At 34.9% G+C, this 24,301-nt stretch overlaps 1 protein-coding gene across 4 annotated transcripts in view; it reads right to left on the bottom strand.

Moving 5' to 3' along the window:
* Acn (apoptotic chromatin condensation inducer acinus) overlaps window positions 1–24,301 on the bottom strand; it is a 229,813-nt gene that overhangs the window by 26,451 nt on the left and 179,061 nt on the right. For all 4 annotated transcript variants that reach the window (XR_016549792.1, XR_016549793.1, XM_090407980.1 and 1 more), the window contains exons 10-11: window positions 11,630–11,918; window positions 2,714–2,823 (exon numbers count right to left, since the gene is read on the bottom strand). Coding sequence is in view for 2 of the 4 variants with exons in the window: in XM_090407980.1 (XP_090264106.1) it covers window positions 2,714–2,823; window positions 11,630–11,918 (399 nt within the window). In the remaining 2 variants the exon portion in view is untranslated. The remainder of the gene's footprint in view (window positions 1–2,713; window positions 2,824–11,629; window positions 11,919–24,301) is intronic.

Here is a 24,301-nt window from a genome sequence, read left to right as displayed (position 1 = left end):
CGGTACCAGCAATTTGAGTATGGGGGAGCAATATCCCAGAAAACTGGTGTGTGTCCCATGGGTCTGTCCACTCAAGTTCAGTAATAGTGACAGTAGTTACATAAGAGGAATAAGTATCATTGTATACACATTTTGCTGAGGCATCAAGCATGATTCCTATACTGGAGGTTATTATTCAAACTCAAAGTGGACATGTTTGCGAAATAAACTTGTGGCATGGATTGGGAAGTGGCTGACTGATAGGTATCAAAGTGAAGTACAATAGTGGTGTTGTAGAATCCATGAGAAGGAGAGTGACCTGCAATTGGGCCACTGTTATTTAACATGTTAATGATATTGGGAAGTTTTTCGAGTGTGATGCCTAATTATTTGATGATGATGCTAGATAAGGAAAATGATAAGTATAACTGATAGAGAATTCCTACCGGCTGATTTGAAGAGATTGGTTATAGGGACAAATGACAATGAATATGAATTCAGTGTTGCTAAGCATAATGTTATGCACTTTGGATGGAGGACATTACAAGCAGAGTAATTAATGGTAGTTTGTTGAAAGAGTCAGTGAAACTAAAGATTTTTTTTTGGGGGGGGTAATATTGTGAGCAGAGAGGAGTTGCACTGCAAAGATGGCTAAGTCATTGCATTAAATAACAGCACTGTTAAAGAGCACATTAAGCTCGCAGCTTATGGATGAGAGGTAGAACTATAGAATTGTCCCAGAAAGTTCATCAAGGGGTGTTAAGTAAGCATGCGAGGTCTAGGTTCTTCGGAATAGATTACCCTTAAATGCTGAGTTTGTTGGAAGAGTCAGTGAAACTAAAGATTTTTTTTTTTGGGGGGGGGGGGGGGGTAATATTGTGAACAGAGAGGAGTTGCACTGCAAAGATGGCTAAGTCATTGCATTAAATAACAGCACTGTTAAAGAGCATACTAAGCTCGCAGCTTATGGATGGTAGAGGTAGAACTATAGAGTTGTCCCAGAAAGTTCATCAAGGGGTGTTAAGTAAACATTCTTAACACGAGGTCTAGGTTCTTCGGAATAGGTTACCCTTAAATGCTGAACACATCTTTGGTATGTTCAGGGAGAGATATGAACTATGCATGTCTAAACTGGTCCTCCCTCAATGAGTTCTCTGATTCACTAGAAGTGCATTCATAATAAGGGTCTGATATAAAGGTAACCCAATATGCATACAGTTTAAATTGATTTATTGTCTAAAATGGCTAACTGTAGAAAAAAAAAAATAATCCATCCTCCACAAAATTCTTTTATTTAATTTGTTTTAAATCTACTTTTAATGCAATGTATGGCACTTCACAGAGAAATTTCAGACTTCAAGTTTAGCATTTTTATTATTACAAGAGATATTTGCACTATTGTGATTTTTCTTTTGGAACCCCACTCCCCAGTTGAAACAAGTGAAATGTTATATTGCCTATTAGCAACAGTAAAGCAGCACACCTGCAAGATGTCATCTCATACACAGTAAACAGAAATGTACACTCAAAGTATTTTTTCAAGACCACAAATTTTGACCAGTTTCCTGTGTATCTATATATTAGATTTATTTTTACTCTGTGAGAAAACATTCTATGTGTAACACATTACTCTCTAAGCTAAGAGATGACACTCAGTGACATGCATGTTTTCCCTGTTTGGGGATTTTTAAAAACATGAACGATTTTTAATTATTAAAAGTGAAATTTAAAAATTATGTATTTTTTTTTTTTGAATTGGTGACTTGTTCATGTTATATACCCCCCCCCCCCCAAAAAAAGCAAAATTAGTGAATATAAACAGTTTATACTGAAGAATTTTCTTGAACCTAGTGATGCTCCTAAAAATGCTGAACGTTAGCTTAAAAAAAAAAGCTAAGTTATTTTGGCAATGGAGCAGCTCTTTTTATGATAACTTGGTACTGTCCAACCACAGATGCAAAGCCTCTTGCCAGTTCTATGCATGGCAGACCTAAATCAATTCTGATAATAAGGTAATCAACGATGAGTGTTTATTATTATATGTCAGAAAATTAGCTTTTCTTTTAAGAAAATTCTGGTTTTTAAAGTGGTAACTATTTTACTTGTACAACAGTTGGAAAATTTTACATATAAAGTATGTGATTTTGCATGTTGGTGATGAATTTTAATTTTTTAATTAATTATATACTGTCTCAGCACTAATCAAGTCTTGTACCAAGCAATTATACATCTTTACCTTCAAAAAAATTTTCGCACAGGTGTGTCAAATGAAAATTCTTCAATTAAAACCACATTTAATTTTATATACACCCAATTCTTCATTTACACAGTAGATTGGTTCCATAAAAAACCATGTAAAAAAGAATATAGTGCATATGAAAAAATAGAATAATTTTTCCAGATGTGAAAACCGATATGAACAATATGTTATTTTCAAACAAAATATATGAAAATTATTGAATAAAACTATTTTAATGGAATATTTTTTTTATTTTAAATACTTATTTAAAGTATATACATGTATCTTTCTTAAAGAACATAGTGTGTTACTAATAAAACAGAAATTCGAAAAGGTCCAAATAGACCCCCACACATGGCTATTAGTTAAATTTTATTCACCATCAGAGTAGCCATATTCTTTTATGTGAGACTGGACTTCCATCACTTGACATCAGTCATAATTATTAAACATATACTGTATATATATATATATATATATGCATAGAATACAAACCTGATCATCTGTCAGTGGTAGCCAATATATACAAGGTGTTGCCTTTGTTTTTCGAAACAAATCATCTAATAATTTGGCTGGTGTTTCTTCTTCTTGTTTTTTTTTAGAATCTGTAAACATTTGATACAATTATATATCTAAAAAAATGTAATAAATAAAATGATTAAAATCATATTTATCTCCTCCCTCGTGCTCTCCAAAATGAACAAAATTAGGATCTATCTAGGGTACTGACAGAGCATGAAACACATACAGACACAAACAAGATTTACTGAAAATTAGCAAATATTTTATAGTCAAACGTAACAATACATCATAGAATGTCGAAGTAATTTAAATAAGCAGAATACATTTCTGCTTATTTAAATTACGGTCCCACAGAAGGTTCTACTAAGGTAGTAGTGGAGGAATTTTTTGAGGCTTTAGAGAAAGCTACTGACACAATGAAAAAAGGAAAAGTTGGTCCTTGTTGGGGATCTAAATAGCAGAGTAGGAAGTGATTGTCAGACATACAAAAATGTTTTGGGAAAATTTGGGGAAATGAGCAAAGCTAATATTAATGGCAAATATCTGTTGGATTTCTGCTCAGGACATGGACTGGTTATTACTAACACCATGTTCCAACATAAAAATGTGCACAAATTCACGTGGAGAGAAGAGGCTAGGAATAAGAAAAGTCTCATTGACTGTGTTACTGTTGATAGTGATGTTTTCTCCCTGGTGCAGGACACCAGAGTGTACAGAGGATTTGAAATTGGAAGTGATCACTATTTAGTCTTGAGCAGGATAAAATTGAATTTCATATTGAAAAGAATAACATGTAAGAAAGTTTTAAAGCGAATAAAAGTTGAGCAGCTCTCAGATGTGAACTGTAGACTAAAATACACAAAGATTATTGAAGAAAAAATGAAAGAGTTTGAGAACAGGAATCAAACATTGGAGATTCAGTGGCAAACTCTGAAGAAAACATTGATTGATTCTGCCAGACAGGCAGGTGGTGATGTTGTCTGCAAGGATAAAAAAAATCAGAACTCCCTGGATGACACAGGAAGTTAAAGAGGCAGTGAAGGAAAAGAAGAAAGCATATCAAAAGTTCCTGTCAAATAAGTCAGCTTGTGCTCTTAGATAATATAGAGACAAATGCAAGAATGCTAAACACTGTGTAAAACTAACTAAACAAAAGTCATGGGAGGACTTTGGCAAGAATAAAGAAAATAAATATCAAGAAGGTGGCAAAATATTCTGGAGGTTGTTGAAGAAGCTCAGGAATGGAGGAAAGAGTGCTGTAAAAGGAGTTAGAAATGATAAAGGTGACATGAAAATGGGAGAAAAAGATATCCTCGAAGTATGGAGTAATTACTTTGAAAAACTGCTAAATGAAACAAGCAGTGATGACAACACAGTGGTCAAAAACACTGACCAGGCATGCAGTCAGGAATACATATCCATATTTGAAGTAGAAAAAGCCATCAAAGGCTTGAAATGTGGAAAGGCAGCAGGTATAGATGATATTCGACGAGAAATGCTCAAGTATGGTGGTATAAGAGTCTTACAGTGGCTGCACTGCATAGTTCAGAAAGCCTGGACAGAGGGATGAATTCCTGATGATTGGAGTAGAGCTCTCATAGTACCCATATATAAAAAGGGAAATAAAACTGAATGTGAGAATTACAGAGGTATTTCCCTACTGAGTGTTCCTGGCAAGATCTACGCAAGCATACTTGAGAAAGGTTGAGAAGAATTGTGGAAGAAAAGCTTGGTGAAGAACAAGCTGGATTCAGGCCAAATAGAGGCTGACAGGATCAGATCTTCACTTTAGGACAAATAGTCGAGAAAGCATGGGAATATAACAACGATCTGTATTTAAGTTTTGTCGATTTGGAAAAGGCATATGACAAGGTGCCAAGAGAGAAGCTATTCAATATGCTGCAGTTATATGGTTTGAATGGGGCATTATATCAAACAATGCTTAGTCTTTATTTGAGTTGTAAGTCAGCAGTTAGAATTGAAGGAAGTACAGGAAGGTGGTTTAATGTTAAATCTGGTGTGAGACAAGGATGTACATTATCCCCACTGTTATTCATTATCTATATGGATCACATTATGAAGGAAAGTGGTATTAAACATGATATCAAAATTGGAGATGTTAATGTCAGCTCTTTGCTTTATGCGGATGATGTTATACTTCTAAATAAATCCGCTACAAGTCTGCAAGATTCTCCGACTAAATTGAATAGCTGTTGTAATAGATATGGTATGAAGGTCAGCAATAAAAAGACAAAGACAATGAAAATAGGCAGAATTATTGAAAATGTCAACTGTGTTGTTAATGGAGAACCTGTGGAACAAGTAAAACATTTCAGCTACTTAGGCACGATTTTTAGTGAAGATGGTAAATTAAATATAAAAATAGACAACAGAATCAGCAAAGCTGGTATGGTGGGAAGTCAAATGAATAAATTCATATGGAATAAGAGAGAAATTAGTCGGAACACTAAATTAGCTGTATACAAGACAGTGTTCAAACCAGTTTTAACTTATGGATCTGAGAGCTGAGTCAGAAGTAAAACACTTGACCAAAGACTAGAGACCACATATATGAGAGTCCTGAGAAAGATTATAGGCGTGAACAAATGGCATCAATGGCAATATCATATTAAAAACGAGGATATTAGGAAAGAACTTGACATTGTCAGCATCCAGGAATGCGTTAGCAGAGCTAATCTCACGTGGTATGGTCAATTAAACAGAATGGGCGAAGAAAGATTAGCAAAACAAGTGTTCTCTGCCAGGTTGGCAGCAAAACGACCCAGAGGAAGACCAAGATATAGGTGGATCGATGCGGTACAAAGTGCCTTAGACGATAGAAATATAAGATCTGATAATGTTGGAGTCTTGACAAGTAACAGACTGATTTTGAGGAAAATTGTAGATAGGAAGTTAGTAATGATGTAATTTTTGTCATATAGTACTATCATATCCTGTACACCCCTTGATGGTACATGGCAGGAATTTGATGATGATGACATGGGTGCAGCTGCAATGTGGTGCTGATCGTCGAGTAGCTCAAGCTTAGAAGGATCATAGGTGTTGTTTGAGGTTCGACTCATTTGCCTAGTTCAGAATCTGCTTTATGGAAGGGAGGCACAGCGAACAGAAAAATGGCTGGTTGAGATTGGAAAAAAGCTTGTGCACCGGTTCAATTATTTTTGTGCAGGAAGCATGCAGCCAGTGGCAACAATGGATTGTTACCATATTAATATAGATTTTTCAGAGCCAACCCTGGAAGCAGTAAAAGGAGGGTGTGAACAAGGGAACAAAGAGCAGGTTCTTTGCATGGAAAGTGGTTGGTGAGTGCAGAAACTGTGAATGGGTTAAGGCATGGTTCGATGATCTTGCTGAGAGCATGGACATTGATGAGTCTTTTGACTCCTTGTTATCTACTTCAGTTCTTTCTAGAGTAAACGGAGAAAACTCAATTTCAATACTCAATTTCTGTACAAACAATCCACTGCTATCGATCAACAGTAGATTTCTAGATGTGATCTCAATACCGAAAACTATCTCCAGAACAGTATATTTCCTTCAAATGTTTCCAACTTTTGGAAATGCTATGGAATTGAATCTCAAGTGACTGTTCTCTTTCTCTCTAAGGTATCTGATCAATCTTTAGCACAAAGGTCTAGCAAATAAGCTCCAAACATATGATGTCTTCTGCAACTGGCTTGCTGTGTTTGCAAATTATGAAATGGTGGGCTTCTTTTATCCTCAAACTTTTTCTGAACTTCCTTAGGTGACTGCAAATGTGATACAGTTTTACTAAGCTTTCTCATTACACCCAAACTTTAGGAACATCAATTTCTGAAACATTAAATTCTGACAATCTTCTTAATTTCAATGCTAGTAAAACTCGGTCCTGTTTTATTTCTCACAAAAGAGCAACATTTCCTTCAGTTTTGCTTTTGACAATACACAAATTTCTAGATATGACAAAATTTATTTTCTTATGATTATTCTAGCCCTTATTCTCTCATCATAAATACATTACCAATATTGCCGCCTTCTTAGCATCCAAAAAAAGTTCACTTTCACTCAAGGTTTACTTTACCACTGAAGATTACTATATACATTTCAGTAAGGAAATACCGTGAGTAGACATATTACTATTATAATAACAGAATTAACTCATGTAAATTATTCTTTATTCATAGAATTTTCACCTGAGTATCACAGGCATGATCAGTACAGGTACAAGGCTAATTAAACAATAACTGTTATATTTACAAAGCGCCACCTAAGTAGTTAAGGTTAAATTTCCTAAGTACTATTTCCCAGAAGGGGGAAAGATGTAGACCATCGGATCTGTTTAGGCTAGGGGAGTGAAGTAATGTTTCACATGTTTCTTTGTATAGCCGTTCCATTAGGAACCGACTTTTGTGAATGACTTTCGTCTTGTTCCACTTAACTCTATGTCTGGTGTTGATGGCATGTTCTGCAATTCCAGACTGTTCGGGTTCAAGGTACTGGATGTACGACTGGTGTTCTTCTAACCGGACCTGAGCAGATCTTCCTGTTTGTCCGAAATATGATAATCCACATGAGCAGGGAATCTGGTAGACACCTGGATAGCTGAGATGTGGGAGCTTGTCCTTTGGAGACATTAGGAATATGGAGATTTTTCTGATGGGTCGAAAAGCCACACAGATATTTAGTGGTTTTAGCACCTTAGCTATGCATTCACTAACTCCATGTACATTGGGGATAGTTATATGTGTAGGTTCTTCTGTACTTGAAGAGGATGCTGGAGCACAACTACTTAAAGCTCTTTTTATGAAGGACTTCTTATATGCATTGAATATGAAGAAGGAATTAATATACTGTAATTCCTTTTGTAAAAGTCCTTCTGAAGAACAAAAGGAGTTGGCTCTATGAACTAATGTTTTTATAGTACCTGCCTTTTGGCTGGAACGGTGATGTGATTCAGCATGGTTGTACTATAAAAACAAAAGGCAGGTACTATAAAAACACTAGTTCATAGAGCCAACTCCTTTTGTTCTTCAGAAGAACTTTTACAAAAAGAATTGCAGTATATTAATTCCTCCTTCATATCCAATGGCTATAAGAAATCCTTCAAAAAAAGAGCTTTAAGTAGTCGTGCTCCAGCATCCTCTTCAAGTACAGAAGAACCTACAAGTATACCTATCCCCTATGTACATGGGATTAGTGAACGCATAGCTAAGATGCTAAAACCACTAAATATCTGTGTGGCTTTTCGACCCATCAGAAAAATCTCCACATTCCTTATGTCTCCAAAGGACAAGCTCCCACATCTCAGCTATCCAGGTGTCTACCAGATTCCCTGCTCATGTGGATTATCATATTTCGGACAAACAGGAAGATCTGCTCAGGTCCGGTTAGAAGAACACCAGTCGTACATCCAGTACCTTGAACCCGAACAGTCTGGAATTGCAGAACATGCCATCAACACCAGACATAGAGTTAAGTGGAACAAGACGAAAGTCATTCACAAAAGTCGGTTCCTAATGGAACGGCTATACAAAGAAACATTACTTCACTCCCCTAACCTAAACAGATCCGATGATCTACGTCTTTCCCCCTTGTGGAAGATAGTACTTTATAAAGCAGCAAATCTTTCCTAACATATAATTGTATATACATATATATTTATTTAAAAAATAAAAAATTGAATTTTTAAAATTATAATTGAATAATTATCATCATCGAATTCCTGCCATGTACCCTCAAGGGGTGTACAGGATATGACAGTACTACATGAAAAAATTACATCATTACTAACTTCCTATCTACAATTTTCCTCCAAATCAGTCTGTTACTTGTCAAGACTCCAACATTATCAGATCTTATATTTCTATCGTCTAAGGCACTTTGTACCGTATCAATCCACCTATATCTTGCTCTTCCTCTGGGTCGTTTTCCTGCCAACCTGGCAGAGAACACTTGTTTTGCTAATCTTTCCTCTCCCATTCTATTTAAGTGACCATACCACCTGAGATTAGCTCTGCTAACGCATTCCTGGATTCTGACAATGTCTAGTTCTTTCCTAATATCCTCATTTTTAATATGATATTGCCATTGATGCCATCTGTTCACGCCTGTAATCTTTCTCAGGACTCTCATATCTGCGGTCTCTAGTCTTTGGTCAAGTGTTTTACTTCTGACCCAGCTCTCAGATTGAATAATTATTTAATAATTAAATAACTAAATAATTAAAAATAAATAAATAAATAATAATAATTAAATAGTAAGTAGCTAAGGTTAAATTTAGGAAATTTAACCTTAGCTACTTAGGTGGCGCTTTGTGAATATAACAGTTATTGTTTAATTAGCGTTGTACCTGTACTGATGATGCCTGTGATAATCAAGTGAAAATTCTACGAATAAAGAATAATTTATGTGAGTTAATTCTGTTATTATAATAGTTAGCAATTACTATATACAAATACAAATCTGTCCAACTGAATACTGTTCTCGTGTGGAGTAGTGCTCATAAGAACTCCATAAAAGTACTTCATTTAATATATCATCAAAATTCTGACATGTATCCTCAAGGGGCGTACAGGATATGACAGTACTACATGAAAATTTTACATCATTACTAACTTCCTATCTACAATTTTCCTCCAAATCAATCTGTTACCTGTCAAGGCTCCAAGATTATCAGATTTTCCAGGTTAAAAAGTGTCCTGGAAGATTTCTATCTTCCAGGACACATTTTACCATATCAATCCACATATCTTGTTCAGGGTCTTTTTCCTGCCACCAAGACAGAGAAGACTTGTTTTGTTAATCTTTCCTCTCCCATTCTTTTAAGTGAAAATACCACATGAGATTAGCTCTGCTAACACATTCATGGATGCTAATAATGTCAAGTTCTTTCCTAATATTCTCATTTTTAATATGATATTGCCATTGATGCCATCTGTTCATGCCCCTAATCTTTCTCAGGACTCTCATATCTGCAGTATCGAGTCATTGGTCAAGTGTTCTGCTTCTAACCTAGCTCTCAGATCCATAAGTTAAAGTTGGTTAGAATACTGTCATGTATACAGCTAATTTAGTGTTTTGACTAATTTCTCTCTTATTCCATATAAATTTATTTAGGCGACTTCCTGCCATACCAGCTTTGTTGATTCTGTTGCCTATTTCCATATTTAATTTTCCATCTTTATTAAAAATTGTGCCTAAGCAGCTAAAATGTTTTACTTGCTCTATAGGTTCTCCATTCACAATGCAGCTGATATAGACCTTCATACCATATCTATCACAACAGTTATTCAATTTAGTCAGGGAATCTTGCAGATTTGTAGCAGATTTATTTAGTATGATAACATGATGCATGATGCAAAGAGCTGACATTAACAGAATAACAGAGGGGATAACGTACATCCTTGTCTGACACTAAGTCTTAACATTAAACCATCTTCCTGTACTTCAATTCTATTCTAACTGCTGACTTACAACTCAAATAAAGACTAAGTATTGCTAGATATGTCCTACTGACACCATGCAGCTTTAGTATTTTGAATAGCTTTTCTCTTGGCATCTTGTCATATACATTTTCCAGATCTACAAAACTCAAATCCAGATCTTTGTTATATTCACATGATTTCTCAACTATTTGTCTTAAATGAAAGTCTGATCCTGACAGCTTCCATTTGGCCTGAATCCGGCTTGTTCTTCCACAATTCTTCTCAACCTTTTCTAAAGTATAGTTGCATAAAAATCTTGTCAGGAGCACTCAGTAGGGAAATACTTCTGTAATTCTAACATTCAGTTTTATTTCCCTTTTTATATATGGGTACTATAAGAGCTCTACTCCAATCATCTGAAATTCATCCTTCTCTCCAGGCTCCAGCTGCCTTTCCAAATTTCAGGTTTTTGATAGCTTTTTCTACTTCAAGTATGGATATGTATTCCTGATTGCATGCCTGGTCAGTTTTTTTTTTAAATTATTTATTTTTTTTAATCACTGTGATGTCAGTGATTGTTTCGTTTAGCAATTTTTCTAAGTAATTACTGCATACTTCAAGGATATCTTTTTTCCAGTTTTCATTGGCTCTGTCCTATCACCTATTGTCTTTCACTTGTACATAAATGACCTACTCACAATAACCACTCATCCTATCCAGTTTTGCAGACTATAATACTCTCCACTCATCATGTTCATTTGAAAACCATGCAGTACTCTGACATCCCAGGCTGCAAAGATCATCTACAACTAGTGCCTTGAACATTGATCTACATACTATCCTTTAAACAAACACTCGGAACCCACTTTTATATATATATATATATATATATATATATATATATATAAAGTAAAATAGTTGATCAGAGACTGACTGGAGATCACAGATGGCAACAATAGCAGAGATAATTAATATTGATAAATATTAAGAAATTTTACATTATAGGTGTTTAGAAATGTATGAGCAGAACTAATCTAAGGCTGTATGATCCCCAAAAAAGAATGAAAGAGGAAAGGTTAGCAAAACAGGAGGGTGATGGCAGAAAAAAAGACAAAGGAAGACTAAAATGAAAGGGTGGATTGGTAGTGAGAAGTGATGACATTAAAAGACCAAAAAAAACAAAGCTCACAATACTAGAATCCTGACAAGTAACAAATTTGGAGGAACTGTCAATAGTAAGCTATTAATAATGTAGGCTTATCATTGTAGTCTGCCATTTGAGGGTATATATTAGGAATTTAATTCTGAAACATTTTTCTACAGATACAAAGCCAAATAAATAATGGCATCCCACTGTATATATAGTAAACATTAGAATAACTTCATATACAGTGCATAATACAAAATTCTTTGTCTCTCCCCCTCACAAAGTAATATTTAACTTGCACATTAAAATTATTTGTACCTTTCTTCTCTCTCTTTTTTTCTGCACTACGTGCTCGTTCTCTGTCTTGACCTTTTGAACGATGATCTCTTTCAGGGGACTCCTGGGCAATTTTGTCCTTATCCCATTCTCTCATAGGTATTTGAACATCTCTGTGCCTTTCTTTGTCCTTTCTACGTTCTTCTCTTTCTTCTTTTTTTTTGCGGCTGATATCTTCATTGAGAGTCATCCCCTTTGTACCCAGTTTATCACTTCCCAAGGGATTAATAAGCTTAGGAAGCTGAGAACCCAGCTCACGATGGCAATCCAACTGAAAAATAAATAAAATAAAATAAATATATATAAGCAACTATTTATTACTGAACTAGCAAAAAGTTAAATGTCATATAATGAAGAAAAGCAACTTTCCATTTATTTAAAAAAAAAATCGAACTGTAATATTATATGTAAAGAAAGACTTAGGTGTTGTTCATTATGCATAATAATGTTAACAGTATAACCAAGAGAAAAAAAAAAAAAAAAAAAAATACATTTATTAAATTAATGAGTTTAAACTCACTAATATTTTCCTGGCTTTCTACCCAGCATTAGAGCACTAAATGGGGGGGGGGGATGCACTATGCCTATCTTTGAACTTTCAACATTCTTCTCTCTCCCTCTTTTTTTTTTCTTTTTCTTTCTTTTTTGTGGCTGATATTTTGATTGAGAGTCATCCCCCTTTGTAGCCAGTTTATTATTTCCTAAAGGATTAATAAGCTTAGGAAGCCGAGAACCCAGCTTCCAAGTGCACTAAACCAAGTAATTGGTTTAATGCATTCCCCCCTCCTACACCCAACACACAGATCACAGCAAAACCATTCCATATGCTAAGAGTACATCAGAAATAATAACGAAGGTTCTTTACAAATATGATCTCCATACTATTTTCAAACCTTTCATTCACCTAGCTACTTTTATGCATTCTCCTAAAAACTAACTACATCTCTTGAACATCCGGGAGTGCATAAAGTTCTTTGTGCCTGCAAGTCAGCCTACTTTGAAAAGACTGGTAGATTAGTTCATTCTGCCTTGAACAATGTGCATTTCCATCCAATGTGAAATCTTTCATTCTTGTACTGTACTGTACTTCAATACTTGATATCCATATGGATGATGAATGACTGAAGAAGAGTTTGTAATGTGGTTGGAAAAATTGTATTTTATATAATACTGAAACTATACACACACTAGTTTAACAATCAAATATGCAGGACGGAGCAATACCAAGTCATGAAAGACACCAGTTGTTTATATCAGAAAACAATGGTGAATACCGAAAAGTCAGCTAATGGATCAGTCTTGACAGAATTGAAGTTAGACACTACTGGTCTAAGACATATCAATGGAAAAAGGTAGCACCAGCAAAAAGAATTACAACAATGCCACATAATCAGTATTACTGTTTGTTTAATCTTTATAAGATCCTGACACTATAAAACCTAAGATCTTTCTAAAAAGAATTTTTGAGTAATGTAAAGAAGTGAAGTGATATAAAAAAAAAGCTGGTTCTTGTTGAAAATACTTAGGAAAAAACTTGAAGAAAAGTGATAGCAAGTAAAACATTTCAGCTATTCAGGCACAAATTTTTAGTGAGGATAGCAAATTAAGTATGGAAAATAGACAACAGAATTAGCAAAGCTAATAGTATAGTGAGGAGTCAGCTGAAGAAATGTATATAGTATAAGGAAGAAATGAAACACTGAATTAGAAGTATACAAGACAGTGGTCTTGCCAGTTTTAACTTATAGATCTGAGAGCTGGGTTAGAAGTAAAGCATTCAATGAAAGACTGGAGACCAGAGATGCAATCACTGGTGTATACCATATATATATATATATATATATATATATATATATATTGTTGAAATTAGGATTTACTCGGGATGTATACATTTATAAAAATAAATTTAACTGACTAGAACCCGAGAAAGTATAACAAAAACCTTTAATACATCACATAATACGTCGGATCACCGATGAAACTAGTTGTGATGTATTAAAGGTTTTTGTTATACTTTCTCGGGTTCTAGTCAGTTAAATTTATTTTTATAAATATATATATATATATATATATATATATATATATATATAAAACGGTAATGCCATGGGTAATCCGTAATCACCCAAACTGGAAAATCTATATTTGGAATCTTTTGAAGAAAAAAACTATTTCTTCTTTTCCTTTGAAACCAAAATTGGGGAAAAGATATATCAATGATTTCTTCTTAATTTGGAGCCACGGTCCTGAGTCTCTAAAGAATTTCCTTGACCACCTCAACAGTCAACACCCCAAAATCCAATTTACTGCAGAATTAGAGATTAATGGCTCTCTTCCATTCCTGGATGTCAAACTCGCTCATATTTCTGAGAAATTAAAAATCTCTATATACAGGAAACCAACTCACACAAACAGATATCTCCAATGACAGTCCCATCACTATCCACCTCAAAAACTTGGTATTATTATCTCTATGCTAGGCAAACATGCTCGCTCATTCCTGTGTGAAGATGAAGACATTAACAAAGAACTTCAGTTTCTTCTTACAGCCTTTCAAATAAAACAGTTATTCGAAACAAACGGTTAATAAGTTACTTTTCAATCCACCTCCTTGCCTTAGTGAAGACAGAAATAGTGAAAAGGCTACATATCCCTATCAAATATCAGTTTTGTTTCGCCAAAACTGACCAAAGTTCTTAAAAAATATAACATCCGGACTTCTTTCATGCCTTTTCTGAAACTCCGTTCCTTGCTCAGTAGGCCAAGACAAAAACATAACAACCTGAAATATCCTGGCATTTACCAAATATGATGCAACTGCAATAAATCTTATTTTGGGCAGACAGAAAAATCCATCATATTACTTCTTGAGGAACATAAAAGAGACGTCACATACGGCAGAACCAGAGCTGGTTCTGCCATATGTGACGGCAGATATATATATATATATATATATATATATATATATATATATATATATAAATTGGGGGGGGGGGTTACCATGCCCTGTTAGTATTCAAGGATGTCTGAGTAGAGCTAATTTTTGGTGGTGTGGTTGCTTAAACAGAATGGGAGAAAAATGACCCAGAAGAAGACTAAGATCCAGGTGGATTGATACATTTAAAAGTGCCATAGAAAACATTAGTGGAGTGCTTAAGACAACTAATTCGGAGGAAAATTGTCGACAGGAAGTAAGTAATGATTTCTGCAAGGAGATACAGATGATCAATGGAGGTGATGTTCAATGAGTTAACATTTGTGCAGGACCAATAGCTGATACTGCCATGCAGCAGAATCTAACTGATCTGTCAAAGTTTTGCATATGATATGTGATTTTGTGTTTCAAATCTGACAGGTGAAGAACTTTAACCTGATACACCATGCTTTTCAGGTAACTCCAAAGCCAAGCATCACAGGTGAAGTTCTGGCAAATGCAGTGGTGATTTCATAGAAAATTAGCGAGTGATTACTCTATCAACTGTGAAATATTTACAATTGTTGAATTTCACATCCTGTGTGGGCAGTTCTCCATCTTGCACCAACGCTGTTGTGTGCAGGCACCCTCTTTGCTGCAGGATGATGGAACTGCTCAACTTGTCCCAATAACAAGAAACTGTGACTGCGCAGGTCCCAGGTCTTGTATGATGGATTTCTTTGAAGAAAACCAGTCCAATAACGAACTCTGCCATACATTCTATACGCGCTATGATCTTTAGCAAATGTAAAGGGGCTGTCGAAATGTACAGGGATTCTCTGTAGCCCAGGTGCAGCAGTTTTGAGCATTTACTAATGCACAAACATGAAAATACACTTCGTCATTCCATAGGATGTTCCAAGGCCAATTCTCACCCACCTCCACTTGTACCAACAATGTTAATAGAAACGTTTCTTGGACAGTGACATCTTCCATTTGCAACTCTTACTATAGCTGAGTTTATATGGGTAGTACTGCAAAGCTTTATGCAAACTTCTCCATGCCATTGTGTATGACAAATCTAATCTCCTTGCTATAGCATGTGAACTGAATGAACTTACAGTATTCTCATTTGACTGTGCAACAACTGCAGTTGCAACATCTTCAGTCATTTGGAATTTCATATTTACACCCTCTTGTTGGTTGGATTGTCAAACTGCCTGTCTTTTCAAATTGACAAACCCATTGCACTGCATTTGGTGTCTGGACCTTTTTGCAAAGTCTTTAGGGTTCTGTACTTGAAGTGTTGCTGTAGCATTTTCCCCATTCCTATAAAAACACTTCACAAAACAAGGAAGGTTCAAATAAAGTCAAATGACTGTCTAACACTAACATCTTACAGCTCACATGGTATGCAATATTCACTGCCTTTTTTCACACAAAGCACATTTCCCCCTATCAATCATTTAAAAAAAAATTTTTTTTTCCAAAATTTCTTTAAAATGAATTTATTGAGCTGTTGCAGGACAACTTTCTCAAACAGCATGTGACAGAAGGAATTCGAGGTCAAACAGTATTAGATTTGATTATAGTGTCAGAGGGCATTTCAGTTAAAGACAACTATTCTGTCTCCAGTTGGTGGCTTCCCTTTTACAATGATCATGTCACTCGGGAATTGACTAAGATTATAAATGTTCCATTCAGAAAAGATTGCATGCTGAATTGCAAAGAAGGAAACTGTGACCAACTGAGGAGCATACTGAGGTCAGTGGAATGGGATTGGTTGCTTGAAGGGAAGAATATTGACAGTGCATGGGAAGCATTTAAACAATACTTAAATGATGCAATATCAGAATGTGTCCTGAGAGTTTGAAGGATAAATAGGGTAGGAGTCAAATGGATGTGTAATCTTATTAAACAAGAGCTTTGTAAGAAAAGGATGATGTGGAAGGAATGCCGTGTGCATAAGGATGATGTCTGTTATGAAAATTATAAGCAGCAAGCTAGAATAGTCACAACTGTCGTATGGAAAGCGAAGTCATTGGCACAGATGTAACGGGGAAACACAGAAGGTCTACCAACTTATGCATATCACTTGCTTCCCTTTTACGAGTTCTATCACAGTATATTTTGTATTTTTATGATTCCTTTCAGCCAGACATTGTTACAACTTACTCTAGTAATATCCCAGCATATATATATATATATATATATATATATATATCTTGGCTGCAGGTAAACAATGTCTGATAACACCCAATGGCATTGTCAGGCATTTAATTTTGTCCATTAAATCTGTATCTGTTAAATCGAGACATACTCATACAATCTATTCTCGGTACAGCAAATACTGCTACAAACTCATTCACTAACAAACTAATGTAAATCGCAGCTAAAGCTCCAAATGCACAATGTTATGATAAAATTGCATTAATAAACTAATTACTAATACTATTCCTATGGTTACTATCCTACTATAGTGAGAGTCAGTTGTATCAAAAAGACTTACATGAGATAAGCAGCAACAAATCAGTGGTGGAAAATATTCAAGAGGATGCAATCAGAAGTACAAGTCATTATCCGAGATGAGAAAAAACCATCAGAAACAGGAAATATGGAAAGGAGGAATAAAAGTTCAGAAAGGAGGCAGCAAAATTCAGGAAGCCTGGTGAGATCAGTGATTTATGGAAGACTGGAATAGTTCTCATAATATCCATCTATAAAACAGAAATAAAACTGAATGAGAATTAGAGGAATTTCCTAGTTATGCAAGCGTATTTAAGAAGAGGCTAAGAATAACTGTGGATGAGAGACTTGGAAGAACAAACTGAGTCCCAACCAAGTGGTGGTGACAAAGCCAAATTTTAAACAGTTAGGAGACCATAGAAATATAATAAGAATCTGTGTATTTAAGTTTTCTAGATCTGGAAAAGGCAAGCATAAGGTATCAAGTTTGAAAAACATTACTACAATTTCATAGTATATAAAAAAAGCCACTATACAGAACAATCCATAGTTTATAAAAGACAAATTCAATTTGGAAGGAAACAAACAGAATGAACAAGTATGGTTGAAAGTTAGTTAAACATATAAATATGAAAATACAAGAGAACTTAGCCACAACACTAAACTAGCTGTGTACAAGGCAGTATTCAAATGAATTGTAACTTATGGGACTGAGAACTGGATTAGAAATAAGCAAGTGACTGCAGATACAAGTTTTATGAAAAATTAGGGGAAATGAACAGATGACATCAATGTCGAAATCATTACAAATGAAGATTTTAGAAAGGAACCGGACACTCTCAGCATTCAAAATGTATTATAACAACTAATCTAAGATGGTACTGGTTACTAAATAGAAGAGAGGAAAGAGATCCAGAGGAAGACAGAGATTTAGGTGGAATGATGCAGTTAATATTGTCCAAGAAAAAGAAAAATATAAGAATTCATAGATTAAACTGGAAAATTATAAGTCAGTAATAATAATGTAAACTTCATTATGTAGTGCTGTCATAGTATCCTGAGCATCCTTTGAGGTAACATGACAGGAATTTATGAAAATAATGACTTGTACAAATAAATATTTATAATCTAATCTCACCATAGCAAACTATTATAATAAACTCATGCACTATAACAAACTATTGACTAAAACATGTATTAAGACTGAGTGCTGGTTAAAGCTCGTAATTAGGTTTAATGGAATGGAATGAAATTGGCACAAAGAAATAATTAAATACACATTTAATAATTTCAGTATTTCATCTCTGTCACAGAGATTTTCTGGGACACAATATAAAAATAATATCTCACACACAATATATGACTTAAATTATTTAAGGAATTTACAACATATACTGGAATATTAATTAAAAGAAACTTTAATAAATACTTCGTATATTTTGGCAATGTCACATTGCCATCTTCAATGGGAACATACAACTATGACACGTGCACACAGGCACTACAAAAAGCAAATGAGGCAGAAGAGAGAAACTACTGTTGTTCCTAGAGTCCTAATGGTGCCCCCTAGCAGACTATATTGGGCAGTTTTGGCTGTTGGGCTGATGTTCTTGTGATGCAAGCTTCCCAAATTTGGGGAGTCTCATGCACCCAAATTTGTTGAGGTCTGGACCTAGACCTACCTGGGATATACCAGGTCTCTTGCAGCTGTAAACTGTCCTACTTTAGCCAAACAGGTAGGAGAGCAAATGTCAGGATTTTGGAACACAAAGACTACATCCGGTTTCACCAGTACAACCATTCTGGGCTTGCAGACCATGCTCTGGAAACCTGCCACAGAATACGTTGGAAGAAAGCCACGTTAATACACCGCAGCAAGTTTAAATATGAAAGATTGTTCACAGAATCAGCCTCAGCTCTAAAAACTTTCCAAATCTCAACAAATTTGGGTGCATGAGACTGTCCCAAATTTGGGAAGCTTGCATCACGAGAACATCAGCCAAGACAATCCAATATAGCCTGCTAGGGGGCACCATTAGGACTCTAGGAACAACAGTAGTTTCTCTCTTCTACCTTATTTGCTTTTTGTAGTGCCTGCGTGCACATGTCATAGTTGTATGTTCCCATTGAAGATAGCAATGTGACATTGCCAAAATATAGGATGTATTTATTCAAGTTTCTTTTAATTAATATTCCAGTATACATTGTAAATTCCTTAAATAATTTCACAGTCATGTGTTACCAACGTATAAGCCTTTCTAAAAGAATCACACACAATATAAATAAAAATAAAAAAGAATGTAGAAGTTGTTAGACCAGAACCTGAAGAATCCTAGGTGGTGAGCTCTCTATGGGTGCTATGAGCCAGCCTTGGCTGTTGGGAAGGATGTCTAAGAATTAATGTTTCACAGTACCTAAGATTTAATTTGTTTTCTAATTCTTAATAGAGTAAACATAGCACACAAAACTAAACAGTACAGCAAGTGGAAACTTTATCTAGGGAACTTAACTGGTTCCCATTCCTGAAGGGAACACAGGAATTAAATGTATGTTTGTAAAGTTTAAAATCAAATTTTGCTCATTTAAAGCCCATCAAATCTACAGATGGCAACAGCTTTGCATAACTTTGGGAACAGAATGCTACCACTTATATCAACCCATCTGCTATTAGGTTGATATGAGCCATCAGCTCTTTTACAATCTGAATTTTCTATTCTCAACCCAGAACTTTGAAGCATTCTCTCTGATATTTCAGATAAATCTGGCCATAAAGAATTTCAAAAAAGAATACCTACACAGATTTTTTCTCAACCACAGAGTCAGCCTCTTAGCCTTGGTGACAACTTGCAGTAGCACCTCATTAAGTTCTCACATTAGACCTTATGATGCATCCACAACTTACCTCCATATATTGCCAACATCATTATACAAGCTTCGCAGACTAAAACAAATCTCCCCAACAGCCTTATTGTGGTTCTCAACACTAGTGAATATACTTAACAATTGCATGTATGGATCAGAGACTGCATAACTTCAAACCTCTAGATTATAATCCCACTAACCCCTCTCCCCTCCAAATGACTTCTCTAAAATGTAATACCTTAGTTGCCAAAATTACTTAGAAAACTCAGACCTTACCCCCCTCCCCTCCAAAAAATAGGGTTTGTCTAAAATTTACAAATACAATAATCCTGTGCATCCTGTAGTGGATACCACTAACTGCTGCTCCTTTAAACTAATCGAACTGTGCTAATTCTTAACCAATGGCTATACTTAATCTTATATAAAAAATTCCATGGATATCAAATCTTATCCAAATTTAATCTAGAATTTAACATTTAACACATTCACCCCAATCAGTGCTTCATACATGTACCGCCAGTGGCCGGAACTAACTTTATCACATGCTTACCTTACTGATGCAGTAGGGAATCTTTTAAATTTAAACTTTATTGGCAGAATTTTCTTTGTAAAATTAGCACTTACGAACTGTCTTAATGATATATGATATAGAAAATCTCAAATGTAATTTGAACTCATTTCAAGTTAATTAAATAAACATACACACACCTTCATTTGATTTAGAAAATTTACTTCACATAAATTGTTTGTTCTACACCCAATGGCTGTGTTATAAAACAGGTGTTATCATGTTATTCTACAAATGAAAATTTGAAAAAGGACATTATGACAAATGTATTTAGTTAGATGTTTAGTGCTATAATCATCATCATCAAATTCCTGACATGAACCCTGTACCCTCAATGGGTGTACAGGATATGATAGTACTACATGAAAAAAAACTTACATCATTACTGTCATGAAGTTATGACAAATCTATTTAGTTACTGTGTTTAGCGTTGCAATCATCATCTTCATCAAATGCCTGACCTGTACCTTCAAGGGATGTACAGGATATGATAGTACTACATGAAAAATTTACATCATTACTAACTTCCTATCTTCAATTTTCCTCCAAATCAGTCTGTTACTTGTCAAGACTAACATTATCACATCTTCTAGGACACTTTTTACTATATCAATTCACCTATATCTTGGTCTTCCTGCCAACCTGGCAGAAAAACACTCGTTTTGCTAATCTTTCCTCACCCATTCTGTTTAAGTGACCATACCACCTGAGATTAGCTCTGCTAACACATTCCTGGATGCGTACAATGTCAAGTTCTTTACTAATATCCTCATTTTTAATATGATATTGACATTGATGTTCTGTTCATCTGTTCATGCCTCTAATCTTTCTGAGGACTCTCATATCTGCAGTCAATAGTATTTGGTCAAGTGTTCTGCTTCTAATCCAACTCTCAGATCTATAAGTTAAAATTGGTTTGAACACTGCCTTATAGACAGCTAATTTAATGTTTTGACTAAATTAGCTGTCTAATTTATTCAGTTGACTTCATACCATACCAGCTTTGTTAATTCTGTTGTCTATTTCCATATTTAATTTACCATCTTCACAAAAAATCATGCCTAATTAGCTGAAATATTTTACTTGCTCAATAGGTTCTCCATTCACAATGCAGCTGATGTTTTCAATGCTTCTGCCTATTTTCATTGTCTTGTTATCGTTGACCTTCATACCATGTCTATTACAACAGTTATTCAATTTAGTCAGGGAATCTTGCAGACTTGTAGCGGATTTATTTAGAAGTATAACATCGTCTGCATAAAGCAAAGAGCTGACATTAACATCTCCACTTTTGATATCATATTTAATACCACTTTCCTTCATAATGTGATCCATATAGATAATGAATAACAGAGGGGATAATGTACATCCTTGTCGCACACCAGATTTAACATTAAACCATCTTCCTATACTTCAATTCTAACTGCCGACTTACAACTCAAATAAACATTAAATATTGCCCCATCGACACCATATAACTATAGCGTTTTGAATAACTTCTCTCTTGGTGCCTTGTCATATGCCTTTTCCAAATCTACAAAACTTAAATACAGATCTTTGTTACATTCCCATGATTTCTCAACAATTTGCCGTAAAGTGAAAATCTGATCCTGACAGCCTCTATTTGACCTGAATCCAGCTTGTTCTCCACAAAGCTTCCCTTCCACAATCCTTCTCATTCATTTCTCAAGTATACTTGAATAAATCTTACCAGGAACACTCAATAGGGAAATACTTCTGTAATTCTCACATTCAGTTTTATTTCCCCTTTTATATATGGGTAGACGAGTACGGGAGTAGAGTTCTACTCCAGTGGTGCTGCAATAAAATCAACATTATTAGTTCATTAGATAAGCCCCTACCTATAGCTATTTACTAAGCTTCCAAATGCAAACAGCAATTGTTTATTATTCATTAGTTATTTCAGGAAAAAATCATTTCCCATTTCCCCATATTATTATTTTTTTAAATTATGCTCATCATAAATGCAAACATGGTGGCTATGCTTACAAGATCACAATTGCTCCTGCGCAGCAATTACTGGATACACACATAATATCACAACTGGAAATCATTAATAATTTATTTGCCAGTATTGAAAGTATTCTATTCGCATGTGTCCTTTTTACCCCTTATAGTTACAATTCTCACATGGCTCATGTCGGTTCAAATATTTACGCATTTTAGCAATTAAAATGTACCAACCAAATATTGCATTTTCCTAAATTATTGTTTTCTAATATATTGAGAAATCAATAGATTCCTTTTTCGTCCTCTACAGAGATTTGGTTACAATCAAAAAACTTACCACGACATGTAGCATGCCTGATATGTAAAAAGAAAACCGTGGCAGAGTGAGCAGTTTCTGATCACTCTGATGTGAACATGTTAAATAATATTTTAATAGAATGGATAGAAAGGCTTGAGTTAGCAGTTTGTGCTTAGTTTTTAATGGTTTTGATCCTCAACACAGATTAAAAAAAAATAATAATATTTAACTTATTTACTGATATTTTGATGGTATTATACCCAGTATCTCCAGAGCACAAAAAACAGTTTGTCATAGTATGCGAACAGCAACAATAACTTAACAGTGGGACCAGTTTAAAAATGGTAAACTGACAACACAAGGAACTAAAGTGCCAATTGCTACCATCTAGAGAGAGAGAGATAGAGAGAATAAATAGGCACCAAACTGATCTCTTAAAATGACTTGTCTCCCAGATTTTTGGTAAAATGATAGCCGCTATACTTTTCCAAACCTCAACCAGTTTTGCTGTATCAGTCAGGTCTAGCTGGCCATGACTTGATTACCTTACACAGAATCAAATGCTTCATCATAAATACAAACTTGAAAGACTATTTTGCAATCACTAGCAGATTTAAGAAACATTAATTCTTAGACCACCCAGCCAACAGCGAAAGCTAGCTCACAACACCCTCATAGGATATAGACTTCTAGTCTGCCATCTTCCATTTGTTGTTTGTATTTGTGTGTGCTATTACAATTTTTATATTGTATCCAATAAGCACCAAAAAAAAAAAAATACAGATCTAACTAACTCCTTTGGAACTACATGTTTCAGACTGATCCTTGGATGGACAATGTCACTAACTCTGTTGTGCTAAATCTGGCTAAGCAAGAACCACTTGTCAATATAGTCAAAAAACTACAACTCAGATGGCTTGGACATCAACTCAGACATTCTGAAGTCTCACCCTTTTTGGAATACCTCATTCTGTACAAACCAGAAGATGGCAATCACAGTAGAGGAAGACCATGCAAACAATTTTGGCAATACATATGTGAAACCATCAATGGCTGAACTGTAAAACTCCATCTACGAGTTAGCTCAAGATAAAGGCTTGGAAGACCATAATTTGCAATCTAATTTTTAATGTAAATCTTTTCCCTTTTCACATTGTATCATATTGTGAATAAACTATGATGATGATGATCCAAGAAAACATCTCTGTGACAGATGAAATATTGGAATTATTAAACTGTATTTATTTGTGCTGTTTTCATTCCATTAAACCTAGGATCAACTATCATAATCTATTCCTGTAGTCCCTGCAGCTGATCAGAATATAGTTACCTTCACTCTGATCAGCTGTAGCAGTCTATGTGATTACAGGTGAGTTGTAACCATATCAGATGTAACTTTTTGTCATCTATTCATATGGATAAAGGAGGCTCAAAAAGCATAGATAAGTCTTTATGGAATGCAGTGCTCTTGTTTGGGTTAACTCTAATAATTGCATAAAGGAACTTAATTAGTTAAAGTATCACAGTAAACAATCAGTTTTGTAATTAACATGGGTTAAAACAGTAATTAGGTTATAA

Source organism: Typopeltis vanoorti, chromosome 18 (assembly GCF_054136105.1).
Source record: "Typopeltis vanoorti isolate ZY-2024b chromosome 18, IOZ_Tvanoo_1.0, whole genome shotgun sequence".
Lineage (NCBI taxonomy): Eukaryota > Metazoa > Arthropoda > Arachnida > Uropygi > Thelyphonidae > Typopeltis > Typopeltis vanoorti.
Note: the sequence above shows the minus strand (reverse complement) of the source record. Positions and strands in the feature narration are given on the sequence as shown.